The sequence below is a fragment of the Silurus meridionalis genome, chromosome 1, assembly GCF_014805685.1.
Source record: "Silurus meridionalis isolate SWU-2019-XX chromosome 1, ASM1480568v1, whole genome shotgun sequence".
NCBI lineage: Eukaryota > Metazoa > Chordata > Actinopteri > Siluriformes > Siluridae > Silurus > Silurus meridionalis.
This window is the reverse complement of record NC_060884.1, coordinates 32,245,929-32,262,633: the sequence shown is the minus strand read 5'-3', so window position 1 is coordinate 32,262,633 and position 16,705 is coordinate 32,245,929. Positions and strand designations below refer to the sequence as shown.

The window sequence follows — 16,705 nt, the reverse complement described above, 5'->3', positions numbered from 1 at the left end:
GTTTTGGAGACAAGGTGAGGGAGGCGAGATTGAGATGGTTTGGACATGTGCAGAGGAGGGACATGCCGTATATCAGTAGGAGAATGCTCCAGGAAGGAGGAAAAGAGGAAGGCCAAGGAGGAGGTTTATGGATGTAGTGAGGTAAGACATGCAGGTAGTTGGTTTGAAAGAGACAGATGTAGAGGACAGGGGGACATGGAGACAGATGATTTGCTGTAGCGCACCCTAATGGGAGAAGCCGAAAGATGAAGAGGAAGAAGTATGTCTTTTTTTTTGTTGTTGTTGTTATTAAAAGGCTTCTGTAAAACTTACTTAATTCTGTAAAAAAAAAAATGCCACAATACCAACTGCATTGTTAAATTCTTGAAAAAAACTTCTACAGCAACAATATGTTTGCTTTGATACCATGTTTTTATACAACCCCAATTTTATAAAAGTTATAATAAAAAAAAAAAGTAATTTTGAATTTGATGACTGCAACACATCTTTAAAAAGTTTGGACGGGGCAACGAAAGGCTGCAAAACTAAGTGTTACTTAAATAGAAAACAGGAACATTTGACAACTAGTTAGATTCATTGGCAGCAGGTCAGTAACATGATTGGATTAAAAAATAAATAAAAAATTAATAAAAACAAAGATGGGCTTGAATAGGACAGAGTAATAGACTTTTGTTAGTATCATGGCAAGCTTTGGGTGTAACTAACTAACTGGTGTAAACTAATAAAAGTATTTCATGATCTTTAATAAATACAGAATTATTATCGTTGGCAAATTGCTGTGGTATAAATGAAATTAAAAAGGTTCTAGTAGAAGAACAATTAGCTTCAGAGTAGCAACAATACAAGTTTGTGGGTTTTATGTTACCAAATACTCTTAATAATCTCTAGCTACTGGTATGGTACATTTTTATGTAGGATGATGCATTTGTAATATATATGGAATGAGTCCTACTGTCAGTACATTGAAAAATTCTTGATCAGGACAGAGGAGTTTAAATTTTGTAGGTTTTCTTTACAATCACATTACATTACATTTATCACATCTGGCAGACACCCTTATCCAGAGCGACTTACAACTGAGCAGTCAAGGGTTAAGGAATATGGTAGTGCTGGGATTTAAAGAGTTTTCTAATCAGAAGTCCAACTTTCAGTCCAAGTCCAGGATCACAAATACAAAATAAATAAATGCCAAAAAAAAGACAAAATTTGGCATAATTCCCTTTAATAAATAAAGAAATGTTATTGTTAAATTGCTGTTAAATTATATGAGTAATACAACAATTTGCTCTAGTAGCAAAGTTGTCAGTTGTCAGATATTGCAAAATATATGCATCCGACAATGATTCAGCTGTCCTACATTCCCGGCCAGTTCAACCAAATCATTTCTGGAAATTATGGAATGATGTGCTCTTCTGCTCTTCCTGGCAGGAGTGTGTGAGAACTGTATGTTATCAGATGATGACGAGGGAGAGCTACACACTTCTGAGTCATGACAGAATCCCAAACAGGAATTTGAGAAGTAAGAAAACAAAACTTTGTACAGAACATCCCACATGCCACAGCACTGTGGAAAGTTTAACTACTAAAAATTAAATACCACAAAAACATTTATCCATTACTGGAAAAAGAAATAATGAGCATGGAGAGAGACGAGTCAGCAAGTCTGATAAGTGGAACCGAAGGGGAAAAAAAACAGGAATCGCATCATTTATAAAAGCCGACAATTCAAAAACATGTAGTCTGTTATGCGGTTAATGGTGGTGTTTATGTCTCTCTGCACCTTCATTGGCTCCTTTTATTGTAGACTACAATAATAAACTATACAGACAAAGGTTTGTGGACACTAGACGACAAGATTGGTATTTGCTTTTTGATTCCACATTTAGTTTATACTTGCTGTTATAATAACCTTCACTCTTCTAGGAAGATGTTCTACTGGATTTTCGAGTGTTCTGGTGGAGATTTGTGCTCATTCAGCCAAAAGGACATTAGCATGGACGTAAATTTCATTTAACAGTAGGGGGGGGACAATAAATATAAAATTTCTCATGAGCAATTTTTGAAGGGGACACCAATAATACAGTCAAATTGTACTTATAAAGACACAGTGTGCCCACAGTGTCCCCACAGTGTCCCCACAGTGAAAAACTTTGCTTTTAACATTATTATTGTAGCATGGCGTCATTATGGTTATTTTCATAATGTTTTTCTCAGATTCAATGACAAAGCAAAACAAGAAATTAAAAAAAGGTTTACATTTGTTACTTAAAATTAATTAAGACACTTAAGAACAGAATAGAAATTGATTATAAAAATACAGTGTGGTCAGTTCGGACGTAGCACAGTGCTCATTTAGTAAATGCACAGATAAACAATATGCTAATTGTGGCTGTTAATGTTAAGTTAACATAGCCCCAAATAAAACACTGCATGGGAAATGGCTTTAGCGTGTTAGTGTCAGTGCACTATGCTACAAGCTATTGTAAACAAGCTAACGTTCACTAGATAAGTCATATTTTAATCGCTAATAGAGCAGAATCATGGAAAATTACATCGCTAATCAGCATCTACTACATTAAAGAGAATCGCTTTATTTAAAGTGAATAAAATACCCTAGTTAATGGAGTTGAACATTAATTGGGCCGCAGACACACACCTGACTCGTGTGTGTAGAGTAGGTGAGATGAACTGGGAAAGCAGGCAGTGGGTCAAACCACTGTGAGGAAGAGGAGGGGGGAATGCAACTGTTTCTAAATGCAGTTTTTGCGTTTGTTTTTTTTACTTACACAATTATTTAGGTATGCATACATATATTTTTCACAATAGAGAGTGCGATATTTTTTAATAATTGTTTGGGAGGGACAATCTTCGGATGGGGGGCCATGTCCCCTCCGTCCCCCCTGGGATTTACGCCCATGGACATAAGTAAAGTCAGATACTGTTGTAGCTGAGGTGAGGAGGCCTGGGGTGTGTTCACATTCTTCCAAATGTGTTCAAAAGTGTTAAGGCTATAGTTTTATTACAGGCTGGTCAAGATCTTTCACTCCAAACAATGTACAGTGCATTGTCATGCTGGAACACATTTATGCATCCTAGTTCAAGTGAAGACAATTGTGTCTTCAATTCACCTACAATCTTTCGTCCGATTTTGTCTTTACAGTGTATCTCAGGATCGCTGTGTCATCTTGACCTTTGCATTTTTTCCTATTTTTTCCTTCACTAAAGCGTATTATGGGGAAGAAATAAGGAAATTTTACCTGACAATTTGGCTGGTTTGTATGATGGGTTATATTCTGTTCAAAGTTTGTTTAAATTCAATAATAATGTTGAGTCATTCTTTAAAACAAATGAATAAAAAAATGCAATATTTAATATTAGCATTGACCAATAATTTAAATCATGAGTTTCGAAAATATACTATGGAATATAAAACTAAAACACTAAAACACTAAAAAACATTTAATATGAGCATCAGCTTCGATATCATCCATATCCTCGTCTTTAAAATGCTTGGTTTCAATTTAAAAAAGAAAATGCATCTCGACCTTATGTTAAACAAAAAATCAAAAGCAAAATTGAGTAAGTAAACAAAGAAGAGTTGCAGGATTTATAAAAGGTGCCTATTTGTTGGACTGGAGGTAAAATATCAGTGTTTAGAATCATATTTCAAGGATTGTAGTTCTACTCTATATTTGTTATAAAATGAAAAATAAAACGGCTGGACAACAGTTCATAATATTTGGTTGAAAATATACAATTATTGTGGGGAGGTGGTAGTTAGTGGTTGAGGCTTTGGACTATGGCTCTGAAGGTTGTGGATTCAAATCCTAGCCACACCAAGCTGGCACTGCTGGGCCCCTGAGCAAGGCCCTTAATCCCAGGTTGCTCAGTTGTATGAATAAGATAACTGTACTTGTACTTGCTTGTGCTTTCCGTAATGTCCTATTAAATATAGTATTTCCTAATACTCTTATTGACCTGCGGTTAGTGCAGAGGTGAACAGTGCATGTGTAACAGGTATAGAAAATACACTGTTAAATATAAGAATTCACACAAAATTGTATTTATCTCATATGGTTACCTGATGTAAAAATGAGCGCTTCCCCTTTAAGAGTTGTGATGCCACATGTGATTTAACTTCCTCTGCTGCTCCCTCCTCTTCCCTTTTGTAATGTTATCTTGTGGAAGAGGTAGGTTTTTCTTTAGTCTCCTGATATTTCATTTATTTTTAATCTTTTGAACTTATATTTTCACTTACATTTATTTTGTATAATGTTATTTTACTTATCTGTGTGGTTAATCGTGTCATCTTATACTTTTGAGTAATAATCTTATCTTTAAGTGTGTGGAAGTAAGAGCACATGGTGATAAATGTACAACGTGTGTATTTTAGAATGAAAAGGGCATTTCCATCTAAAGAGGCTGCTTATTTGTTTCATGTGTCAGGTATGTTTGTTGTATTTTTATTTTTTTTGTTTCCCTTTTGTAATGTTATCTTGTGGAAGAGAATGAAAAGGGCATTTCCATCTAAAGAGGCTGCTTATTTGTTTCATGTGTCAGAAATAAAAATGCTCCTGGAGAAGAATCAAAGCCTGCTGTCCTGTATCTGATTCAGTAAAGTCACAACGCAGAGTCCAGTTATTCCACCGGTGTCGCCGGCTGCATGTAAAGTTTGGCGTCGCGAGTCACCGTTACACGTGGTGCCGTGAACCCTTCGATTTCACGCGATCGGGTTGCTTATCGATCGCCGGAGCTGCTGCTTTGGCGGACTACAGGTGAACTGCGCATTGATTCACGTACATTTGGGGTGTGTTTCAACAATCGCGGTGACTTCAGCTCGCTTCGCCTCGTCACCCGTTTTCGCCTCGTCTTCTGTCTACTACTTAGTGCCCTTAAGACTGTATTGAACGAACGCTGCTTCACGTGAGGTGAGATTACACGTTTGGGGACTTTATTTGTGTGCAGTTTTCTACTTTATTATTTGTGAGTTTATTACATATGTGAAGCATTTGTTTATTTTCTCGCAAGTTTGTTGTTTTGATGCTCTATTTACTTTCTTAACTGCAGATTTTCATTTTACTGTGTTTTCTGGTTATGCTGGAAAATGTTTGAAGACACAATGAGTCAGGATAATTTTAGCCCCGTGAAACGACCTAATGCTGTGTTTTCAGTAGGTAGGGGTAGTGGGGTTGCTGAATATTGTGCTAAGACAGTATCTGAAACTTCACCCAGATGTTTTGGGAGGGGTCGAGTAGTCTTTAATTCAGATATTGACAATGTACACATGCCTGATTCAGCTATTGGTGCTTCTGTGAGCCCAACTGCCTGTTCTACCCCATTTACACGACCAAATGCTGATACTATCGCTCCTGAGTCTTTAGGGAGTATTATTTCTGATTTGGCACAGAAAATTGGTGAGAGCATTTCAGCCAATCTCAGTTTAGCACAACAGCACAGCCAAGAGCAGTCAAAGTCATGTGTGCAGTGTTCAAATGAATGTGTTGATGCTTCTAAATTGAAAGTCATTATCCAACATGATGTCACACCTCCCCCATTCTTTAGAGGTGATCGAAGTGATTTGTTTACTGTGCATGAATGGGAAGACATGATGTACAGTTATTTGAACAGTAAGAAATGCACTGATGACGCTGAGGCCTATGATTTAATTTTGGGTAGATTAGCAGGGAAAGCAAGGGATATAGTCAAAGTGTCTTTGCGCAGTGCCCCAGGGCGAACCACTACAGTGCCCTCTAGCACAATTTTTGATATTCTGAAGCGCAACTTCAGTGAGTTGATGTATTCAAACATGCCTATGGCTGACTTTTATAACACCCTTCCTAAGGCAAATGAGAGTCCAATGGACTACTGGATACGGCTTAATAAGGCTATCGATGTGGCTGATGAGTGCTTACGAGGCGCAACAAGTGCGTTGAGGACCCTGCGGCTGAAGCTGTTATGATGTTTGTCTCTCACTGTCCGGATCCTAGTCTTGCTTTGTCTCTTCAGTTCAAACCTGCTGAACAATGGAGTGCTACCGAGATACAGGAGCGTTTGGACTGCCATCGCAGGAACATGAAAAGAGATTCCGCTAGGAGCCCTCGCTACACACCTGGGTCTGCTTGCCATCAGAACACTGTGACTGTATGTGACGATCCTATACCTAGTTCCACCAAACAGCCTGAACTCTCATCCGGCAGTCACAATATTCAGACGCTCAGCTCAATCCCAACGCTGCTCCTTTCTCTCCCAATACTAATGTGCAGCATCTGGTTGGTATGATGGATAAAGTCCTATCATTATGCACTGCTTCACTGTCATTGTCTAACACTGCATGTCCCAACAGATCCTCAGATTTTAAGTCCAACGTGAGCCAGGCATGTAGAGTGTGTCAGTCCAAAGAGCACACCACATATACTCACTGTATGCGCCAGAGACTTTGTCGTAACTGCCTCAAGCCTGGACACTTTAAGAGTAGTTGCCCCATGGCAGCGAACCTAGAACAACCTTCTCCTAGCACTCAGTTAAACTAGAAAGCCCATGCATGGAGGGGTTAGCATGGGCAGTGGCATATTTCCCTGAAAGCCGAGTCAGACCCACAAGAGATTTTTGTAAATAGTTGCAAACTGCTGCCTCCCAATAAAACAGTGCTGTTTGTAGGTTCTCAGAAAATTGATGGAGCAAGTGATCTGTTCTATGCTCCTGTGACTGTTCATGGCTTGTCGGTACTGAATGGCTTGCTAGATTCTGGTAGTATGGCTTGCACTCTAAGTTCAGAAGGTGAATCCAAGTTACGTACTGATGGTGTCCTCCCACAACCTTCAGTAATTCCAGATAATGTGGTCTTAGTTGGCTGCGCGGCCTTACTACCAAGTCAAGTGTGCTTATGACCTGGAAATCAAAGTTTACGATTTTGAATTCACTGTACCTACCTTAGTAGTGCCTGGTCAGAAGGACGAATTCATTATCGGCAGTAATGTCATCAAATGCATGCTTCAAAAGATGAAAGCTGAAAAGAAGTACTGGGAGCTCATCTCCTGCCAAAACAGTAACTCAGAGTGTGAAGAGTTTCTTGAGCTGTTGACTGGTACTTCCCGTTGGTCTGGTTCCACTCAACCCGATAAACTTGGATCAGTGAAGCTTTGTCAGGCAGTCACTTTACTTCCAAAGTGTGAGCACCTTGTATGGGGAAAGTTACCAGCAAACACACCTATTTCACCGGTAGCACCGTCATCATTGAACCCACTACTTCACGCTCAGCACCTCGCAATGTTCTTGTTGGACGAGTGGTGTCTCCGATGTGGGGTGATCGTTGGGTCCCGATGAAGATTTTAAATACTACCCAGTCTCCAATTACTCTGAGGCGTAATACAAAGCTGGCTGACGTTTCTCCTTGTTTGGCAGTAGAGGATGTTACCATTGCACAAGGTGTGTGCAGACCTCTTGATACAACTGATTCAGCTTTGCCCAAACCAGTTCCACCCATTGACCCTGAGCAGCTTCTGCACAAGTATGGGTTGAATGATATTGATATTGATGGATGCAAGGTTTCAGAGTCATGGAAGAAGGAGCTGACAAATCTCATCGTGTCTTACCGCGATGTTTTCTCCAGAGGCAGACTTGATTGTGGAGAAGCATCAGACTTTGTCCACAGAATTCATTTGTGTGATGATCGTCCGCTTCGCTTACCTTACCGAATCCCTCCGCCCATTACCAGAAGTTGAGAGAGGCCCTATCTGAAATGGAAGAGAAAGGCATTATTAGCAAATCCATCAGCGAATACGCATCTCCTCTGGTCATGGTCTGGAAGAAGGATGGATCTCTTAGAATCTGTACCGACTTTCGCTGGCTTAACGCAAGACGATCAAGGACGCTCATCCTTTGCCCCATCAGGCGGATTGCCTGGCTGCTCTTGGTGGAAATTTTCTCTTCAGCTCTGTAGATTTAACATCAGGATTTTACAACATCCCGCTTCATGTGGCTGACCGACATTACACAGCATTTACAACGCCCATGGGGTTATATGAATATAACCGTCTCCCTCAGGGCCTGTGTAACAGTCCGGCATCCTTTATGCGGATGATGCTTAGCATTTTGGAGATCTTAATTTTCAAGTTTGCTTTGCTATCTTGACGATTTACTGATTTTTGCCCGTTCTGAGCTGGAGGCCTTGCAGCGCTTGGAAGTGGTATTTTCGGTTGAGGGCTAGTAATTTGAAGCTGTCCCAGAAAAGTGTCACTTTCTCAGACGCTCAATCAAGTTTTTGGGCCATGTAATCAGTGGTTCTGGAATTTCCGTAGACGAAGACAAGGTGGCAATCATTTCCGCCTTTCAGAAAAAGGATCTGATGAAAGATGATGGCTTAACACCTTCGCAGAAGAAAGTGAGATCATTTCTGGGCATGGTCCTCTATTACCAAAGCTTCATTCCTGGGTGTTCAAGGATCGCAAAACCATTGTTCAATCTGACGGCTGGTCAAAACGGACTGTGAAAGGTGTAAGTGGTCCGAATCGATCTGGCACTTACCGTGTGCTGTCTCCCCAAGATTGGACTCCTGCCTGTGATGCCGCCTTTGCGGAGTTAAAAGATCTCTTGTTGAAAGTGTGGTGCTTGCTCACCCTGACTTTGAGCGCCATTCATTCTTTGCACTGATGCGTCTCTAGACGGCTTGGGCGCAGTACTTTCTCAAGTTCCCACTGGTGAGGATAAAGCGCGTCCAATAGCCTTTGCCAGCAAGTCTTTGAGCCGCAGCCAAGCCAATTACCCTGCGCATAGGCTAGAATTTTGGCGCTCAAATGGTCCATATGTGACAAGTTCAGCCACTGGCTTAAAGGTCACGAGTTCACTGTATGGACTGATAACAACCCGCTTACATACATCATGACGAAACCTAAACTGGATGCATGCGAGCAGCGCTGGGTTTCAAACTGGCCCCGCATAACTTCCAGATCTGGCACGCCCCGGAAGGTTAAATGTAGTGGCGGATGCGCTCAGTCGTGACCTGCTCAGAAGCCAGTGAGCCAACGACTCCTGTCCGAGCCTTACTCTGAATTGCTGAAACATGTGCACAATGTGCAGGATGATTCTGTGCAGAATGCATTTCATCTTACATGCCAGCCACAGATCCTTGACACCGGGTTCAATCAGAGCTCTGAAAAGGACATCTCCATGGCTGCTGAGGATGTGTCTTCCATCTTGTCGTCTTGTGGTGATTGGGATTTAGGGGCTGTATCCAGAGCAACGTCTTTGGCCGATCACTTGAGTTCATTGGTTCCTGACTGCCACGACAACATTCATGCCTTTTCGTTGCCTGAACTGCAGATTCAGCAGCATGAAGACAAGGTTATTTCAAGGGTAGCCTTCTATGTTAGTAGGAAACGCAGACCTTCCAGGCGTGAGCGTATGAGTGAGGATTTGCGTGTTCTGAGATTCTTGAGACAGTGGGACAAACTCTTTTGCTTAATGACATCCTGTACAGAGTCAAAAGATCCCTGTACTAAGAGAAAGAAGTTTCAGTTTGCCATGCCTGATTCCCTGAAACAACAAGCTCTTGCTGGTGTTCATGACCTGGCCGGTCACCAAGGTCAACCACGTACCCTGTCTTTAGTCCGCCAGAGGTTCTATTGGCCTGGCATGGAACGAGATGTACGTGATTATGTCAAGACTTGTACCCGCTGTGTCCTAAGTAAGACTCCAGAGCCGGCAGCCAGAGCACCATTGGAGAGTATCAAAACCTTTGCCCCATTGGAGCTTGTTTGTATTGATTTCTGGGCCGCTGAAGACAGGCACAATAAATCGGTGGATGTCTTGGTAATCACGGATCATTTCACCAAGCTAGCTCACGCTTTTCCTTGTCGGAACCAATCTGCAAAGAGCGTTGCCAAGAAACTCTGGGATGGCTTCTTCTGCATTTATGGCTTTCCCAACGTATTCATTCCGACCAGGGAGCCAATTTTGAGAGTGAGCTGATAGCGGAGCTCCTTCATCTTGCCGGTGTGGACAAGTCACGAACTTCCCCGTACCATCCAATGGGGAATGGTGGCGCTGAGAGGTTTAACAGAACATTGGGGAGCATGCTGAGATCCCTTCCTCCTGAATCAAAACAGAAGTGGCCACAGTTAGTGCAAACGATGACATTTGTATATAACTGTACTACCCATGAGACAACTGGATTTGCTCCGTTTTATTTGATGTTCGGAGGGTGCCGAGATTACCTGTTGACCTGATGTTTCGAAGTGTCCTTCGTGATGAGTCTACCTGTAATTACCATGATTATGTCCAATCTCTTGTCGGAGATCTACAGTCTGCTATGGTGCTGGCTCAAAAGAACTCTACTGCAGAACAAAAACATCAATCTGATCAATACAATAAGAGAGTTAAAGGTCTTCCCTTGTCAGTTGGTGATCAGGTCCTCCTTGCTAACAAAGGCTGCAGAGGAAAAGAAAGCTTGCCGATAAGTGGGAGCCCACCATGTATTCTGTTGTCTCCTCCAACCCGACCCTGCACATCTATAAAATCCGTGACAGATCTGGTCGTGAGAGAGTGGTGCATCGAAATCTGTTGTTACCAGTTAATTTTCTCCCTATGCCGACTGCTGATTTTGAATCTTCTGTTTGTGGAAGTGTTTGTGTTGATCATTGTTCCACTCCTTCTCAATCTGTATGTGGTCTGGTTGAGTCTACAATACCATTAACTGATGATTTGTCACATGTGGAGTCTCTCTGTCATCTCTCACATGGCTGTTTGTGATGATGATCCTGTTGCTACATGGGTCTCATCTCATTGCTCTCAACCTATTTCTGAAGCATGTGATGATGTATCAGTTGTTAACTTTGACACTGTAACTGATGCCTCTTTCTCTAATGTTCCTGTTTCCAATGAATTACATGACCCAGTGGTTCACCCTGATACTGCCAATCATTATTTTACCAGGTTTGGTAGGGTAATTAGACCCGTTCGCAGATTAATTGAGTCCATGGTTCAATTGGAAACCATACTTGGTATGGAGCCTGGATCTCCTGTTATTCATGTTTAGGTCTGTATTTTTCATTGCGTTGCCTATGATGATGATGTTTACTATATGTTATGTTTAAAACTATATGTTTAAGCAAATGGTCTGAGTGTTTCAAAGTGTAATGGGCACTTTGTCTATGCCTACAACATGTGTGGAGGTTTGGCCAATCTCTTTCACGTTTGTATCCTATGGTTGGGTAACTTTCACGTTGATGTCTGCATTTTTTTTCCTGTCATGTAGGCCGAGTGATTCTTATGACCAGTGCTTTGTGTTTACCTTCATATTTTGTGTAAATTCTGGGGTGAGTGTAACAGGTATAGAAAATACACTGTTAAATATAAGAATTCACACAAAATTGTATTTATCTCATATGGTTACCTGATGTAAAATGAGCGCTTCCCTTTAAGAGTTGTGATGCCACATGTGATTTAACTTCCTCTGCTCCCTCCTCTTCCCTTTTGTAATGTTATCTTGTGGAAGAGGTAGGTTTTTCTTTAGTCTCCTGATATTTCATTTATTTTTAATCTTTTGAACTTATATTTTCACTTACATTTATTTTGTATAATGTTATTTTACTTATCTGTGTGGTTAATCGTGTCATCTTATACTTTTGAGTAATAATCTTATCTTTAAGTGTGTGGAAGTAAGAGCACATGGTGATAAATGTACAACGTGTGTATTTTAGAATGAAAAGGGCATTTCCATCTAAAGAGGCTGCTTATTTGTTTCATGTGTCAGGTATGTTTGTTGTATTTTTATTTTTTTTGTTTCCCCTTTTGTAATGTTATCTTGTGGAAGAGAATGAAAAGGGCATTTCCATCTAAAGAGGCTGCTTATTTGTTTCATGTGTCAGAAATAAAAATGCTCCTGGAGAAGAATCAAAGCCTGCTGTCCTGTATCTGATTCAGTAAAGTCACAACGCAGAGTCCAGTTATTCCACCGGTGTCGCCGGCTGCATGTAAAGTTTGGCGTCGCGAGTCACCGGTTACACATGCGGCTTCAACAGTCTGAGAACAGTTTCCACATTCACACAATCTCACAGGAAGCAGAGATGTTTTGTAAGATTTAACTGTCAGCAGGTTCCATAACCTGTGCATCATTTCCTGTCATTGTCCTTCACTTATTCTTCAAAATGTTAGAAGGATCGAAGGACATAGAAGGACAAATGAGAGACACGCTCTACGGCCAAAGACAGACACAGCAGCTCTTTACAGCAGTATGTGGTTCTTTCTCAAACTGTTAGAACAAACTGGAATGTGCATAATTGTCTTTGGATTACAATTTCCTTTCACTTGGAGATCCAAACCTGTTTTAGCATTACAATGAACCATGATTTGCATTAGGTAGGGTCAGGGTTGGTGATAGGGTTATGGTTAGAGGTAGGGTCAGGGTTGGTAATAGGGTTATGGTTAGAGGTAGTATCAGGGTTGGTAATAGGGTTATGGTTAGAGGTAGGGTCAGGGTTGGTGATAGGGTTATGGTTAGAGGTAGGGTCAGGGTTGGTAATAGGGTTATGGTTAGAGGTAGGGTCAGGGTTGGTGATAAGGTTATAGTTAGAGGTAGTATCAGGGTTGGTGATAAGGTTATAGTTAGAGGTAGTATCAGGGTTGGTAATAGGGTTATGGTTAGAGGTAGGGTCAGGGTTGGTAATAGGGTTATGGTTAGAGGTAGGGTCAGGGTTGGTGATAGGGTTATAGTTAGAGGTAGGGTCAGGGTTGGTAATAGGGTTATGGTTAGAGGTAGGGTCAGGGTTGGTGATAGGGTTATGGTTAGAGGTAGGGTCAGGGTTTTACCATTGGTTTTTACCATTGAGTAAAAAAAGTTTAATCAGTACTTCAACTTTTATCAGAGTATTTTAAAACATGAGTATCTGTACTTCTACTTAAGTAAAGGTTGTGTGTACTTTTGCCACCTCAGGGTCAGGGTTAGTAATAGGGTTATAGTTAGAGGTAGGGTCAGGGTTATTAATAGGGTTGTAGTTAGGGGTAGGGTCAGGGTTGGTAATAGGGTTATGGTTAGAGGTAGGGTCAGGGTTATTAATAGGGTTATGGTTAGAGGTAGGGTCAGGGTTATTAATAGGGTTGTAGTTAGAGGTAGGGTCAGGGTTAGTAATAGGGTTATGGTTAGAGGTAGGGTCAGGGTTAGTGATAGGGTTATGGTTAGAGGTAGGGTCAGGGTTAGTAATAGGGTTATGGTTAGAGGTAGGGTCAGGGTTAGTGATAGGGTTATGGTTAGAGGTAGGGTCAGGGTTAGTAATAGGGTTATGGTTAGAGGTAGGGTCAGGGTTGGTGATAGGGTTATGGTTAGAGGTAGGGTCAGGGTTAGTGATAGGGTTATGGTTAGAGGTAGGGTCAGGGTTGGTGATAGGGTTATGGTTAGAGGTAGTATCAGGGTTGGTAATAGGGTTATGGTTAGAGGTAGGGTCAGGGTTGGTGATAGGGTTATGGTTAGAGGTAGGGTCAGGGTTGGTGATAGGGTTATGGTTAGAGGTAGGTCAGGGTTGGTAATAGGGTTATGGTTAGAGGTAGGGTCAGGGTTGGTGGTAGGGTTATGGTTAGAGGTAGGGTCAGGGTTGGTGATAGGGTTATGGTTAGAGGTAGGGTCAGGGTTGGTGATAGGGTTATGGTTAGAGGTAGGGTCAGGGTTGGTGATAGGGTTATGGTTAGAGGTAGGGTCAGGGTTGGTGATAGGGTTATAGTTAGAGGTAGGGTCAGGGTTGGTAATAGGGTTATGGTTAGAGGTAGGGTCAGGGTTGGTGATAGGGTTATAGTTAGAGGTAGGGTCAGGGTTGGTAATAGGGTTATAGTTAGAGGTAGGGTCAGGGTTGGTAATAGGGTTATGGTTAGAGGTAGGGTCAGGGTTGGTGGTAGGGTTATGGTTAGAGGTAGGGTCAGGGTTGGTGATAGGGTTATAGTTAGAGGTAGGGTCAGGGTTGGTAATAGGGTTATAGTTAGAGGTAGGGTCAGGGTTGGTAATAGGGTTATGGTTAGAGGTAGGGTCAGGGTTGGTAATAGGGTTATAGTTAGAGGTAGGGTTCACTCAGCCAGCACTAAGTCTGTAGGGAATTCACATAATTATCGTACAAATAATAATAATAAAAATAATATTATTGCATCTGCATGCAAGAGGCCAAAAAATAAAGATGTAAATCTAAAATTGTATAGTTTCAGTAATATCCTGTATATTATTATACAATAGTATACACGTATATCCTGTACATACTGGACATAGGATGCTGTATATCAGGAATTAGTTATGGAAAGCTGAGAAAGCTAAAGATGTAAGCACAGTTTCTGACCAGTAGAGGGTCATAGAGCCCAACATTTCCTCCATGCTCGAACAGAACCACTAGATGGATCAGGGTGTGTTTACATCCTTATTCTGTGTAAACCATAATGTAAAACATAACATACCAGAACAAGCAGCATCAAAAAAGCCGGAATATTTCACCTCTGAAATTAGATTTTTTTTTTTTTTACTTTTTTGCCATATATATATATATATTTGAAATCATATTTGAAGTACAATTAAAAATGTATTATATTTGATTAATAATTAATTATTTGCATGAATTAACATTCATTTATATATGTATTTATTACTTGTATTAGCATGATCATTATTGTTATTATATTTGTATGCTAAAGTTTTGATTGATCTTGATTTGTCAAATTCTGCTTTTCATGCTTTTTGTTTTGTTAAAATTCATGTTCACTTTATTCATGTTCAGTAGGGTTGGTGCTCTATAGCAGGAGATCTTCTGCACACATCCAACCCATGTAAAGTATACCTGCATGAAGCTGGTTCTGTGCACAGGGGCACCATCATGCTGGAATGGGTTTGGAACTCCTAGATCCTAGAAGAGAGAGAGAGAGAGAGAGAGAGAGAGAGAGAGAGAGAGAGCAAAACAAACACATACACATTCAGGTTTGTTCATAGTGTTCTTCTTCGCCTGCACAAGCATGTACAAACCTTTTTTTTTTCCCAAAAGCAGTATTTTTAAATCGCCGTAGTGATGGTACAATTAGCGTGAAGCCTTTGGTATCGTTTCTAGCAGGCCAATAATCCAAATAAAATGCAGACTTTGTAGATTAACACAATATGGATTTTCCCCCAGCGTTTATTTCTTTTCTTTTAGCCTCCGTTCACAGACAGAAAGGCAAATCCGGGCTCAAACAAGAGCTTTGTATTGAGACTCTGCATGAGAAATGATGTGGAAGTGGGGACAAGTGTGTCACAAGAACAAAAGCTAGCATTGTTTTGGGGGGGGGGTTGTGTTTTTTCCCCCCGTAATCCTAATTTCATTCTGGAAAAAAAAGAAAAAGTGGGTGCTCATGAGTAGAGGCAAATAGTTAAGCCGGATCAAAAACGGCATTCTTTGGAAATCCGCTGTCTTATTGGGGAGCTTTAGGACTTTAGCATCATGTTTAAATAGTTACATCACTACTCTTCGTTAGATATGCAGTATAAAATAGCCGATATTCTTTTGTTTCCAAGCTTTCATTATTATTCTTCTAACTGCAGTTAATGCTTTATCCCAGTTTGTGTCATCATGGATCCAGTGACTTTAGAGTTCATTCTTAGCAGGATTTAACCTTCCGGCAGAGGAAACCGTGAAACCCAGAGTAAACCTACAAAACTACTTCATTACTTCTTAAAGCTTGCTAGCATGTTTAATATCAGGTGCTAATTTTCAATTGCAAACACCACATGCTAGCACAAATATGCAATTCATCATCACACTCCAACCAGTGGAGGCTGTGCTTTCCACACCCAGGCCTTTAGTGGTGTCCTGTTAGAATCAATCCACCTCTTAATACCATGATGACACCACGGCTCTAAAAACCATCAATGTTTAGAGAAACACAGTAGAATCACACACAGGAATCTCATACAGTGAGAATGAATGTCATCACTAAATGAAGAAACACAATGAACACAAGTCAACACGTCTCCTTTCACTGTAGCCACAACTGCACCTTCCACATACATCATCTCTAACAGAAGCATCGATATTCACCTCATCACATGACCTCAGGTTTTCCCTGGGTTTGCTTCTGTGCATTTCAGTTTTCCTGCGGATTAAAACAAAGGCAAATCATGTGTTTTTGTGCAAGAAAATGCAAAAGTATAACTGGTTAATGAAAAAGCTTAACAACTAAACTTTCAAACTTTTTTAGCGACCTTTCCTTACATTGTCCAGCTTTTCTTGAAAAAGTCCAAATGTCTTTGTAAGTGTATCTGCAATTAAATTTATTTCTTCTCCTCTCTCGGTCATTGTGGAATGAAAAAAACAGCTATTGAATCCACACCAGTATATGTGAGCTTGTTCACTTTGCTACAGATGCAGTTTGTGAGCTCTGACTAGTGCGCTCTTTGAACATCCAATCAAAGGACGTGAAAATGTTTTTTTGGACGCCTGCTAGAGGTCCTTGGAGTTGCCAAATCACAGTCTAATTGGTAAAGCTGCATCTTCAAGCAACACGGAGGGCTCACAGTGATGGCTCAATGCATATAGATACCTTCGATACTGGCAACATGTGATGTGATGGCAGAAATCTGATTGGATAAAAACGCCAATGTGATTGCACCCAAAAAGAATTCTACGAAACGAACAGAATAGACCACCGGGAATAATTTGATACATATTCATGGACAAAAAAATACATGTCAGTGATTCTGAATCATCAGCCG

The 16,705-nt window shown here is 40.8% G+C and overlaps 1 protein-coding gene across 7 annotated transcripts; it reads left to right on the top strand.

Annotated features, from left to right (window-relative positions):
• Positions 1–4,754: 4,754 nt before the first annotated feature.
• On the top strand, positions 4,755–15,108 carry LOC124388591 (UDP-3-O-acylglucosamine N-acyltransferase-like). Of its 7 annotated transcripts, none has more exons than XM_046853405.1 (4): positions 4,755–4,775; positions 4,888–4,928; positions 11,697–12,786; positions 13,680–15,108. In XM_046853405.1, exons 3-4 carry the CDS (start codon positions 12,381–12,383, stop codon positions 14,207–14,209), a joined length of 936 nt encoding a protein of 311 aa, XP_046709361.1. In that variant the 5' UTR covers positions 4,755–4,775; positions 4,888–4,928; positions 11,697–12,380; the 3' UTR covers positions 14,210–15,108. The 7 variants fall into 7 exon arrangements, 5 of the variants coding, with proteins under 5 accessions (XP_046709361.1, XP_046709370.1, XP_046709351.1 ...); XM_046853414.1 differs by lacking the exons at positions 4,755–4,775; positions 4,888–4,928 and adding an exon at positions 11,457–11,493 and having other exon boundaries at positions 11,697–11,749; positions 11,865–12,786; XM_046853395.1 differs by lacking the exons at positions 4,755–4,775; positions 4,888–4,928 and adding an exon at positions 11,457–11,493.
• The last annotated feature ends 1,597 nt before the right edge of the window (positions 15,109–16,705 follow it).

What these genes read in the sequence shown, in the direction of transcription:
- LOC124388591 (XM_046853405.1), top strand. Translation starts at nt 12,381, where the DNA reads ATGGTTAGAGGTAGGGTCAGGGTTGGTAATAGGGTTATGGTTAGAGGT. An exon ending in TGATAGGGTTATGGTTAGAG is followed by an intron (nt 12,787 to 13,679) that starts GTAGGGTCAGGG and finishes TTATGGTTAGAG; the next exon opens with GTAGGGTCAGGGTTGGTGAT.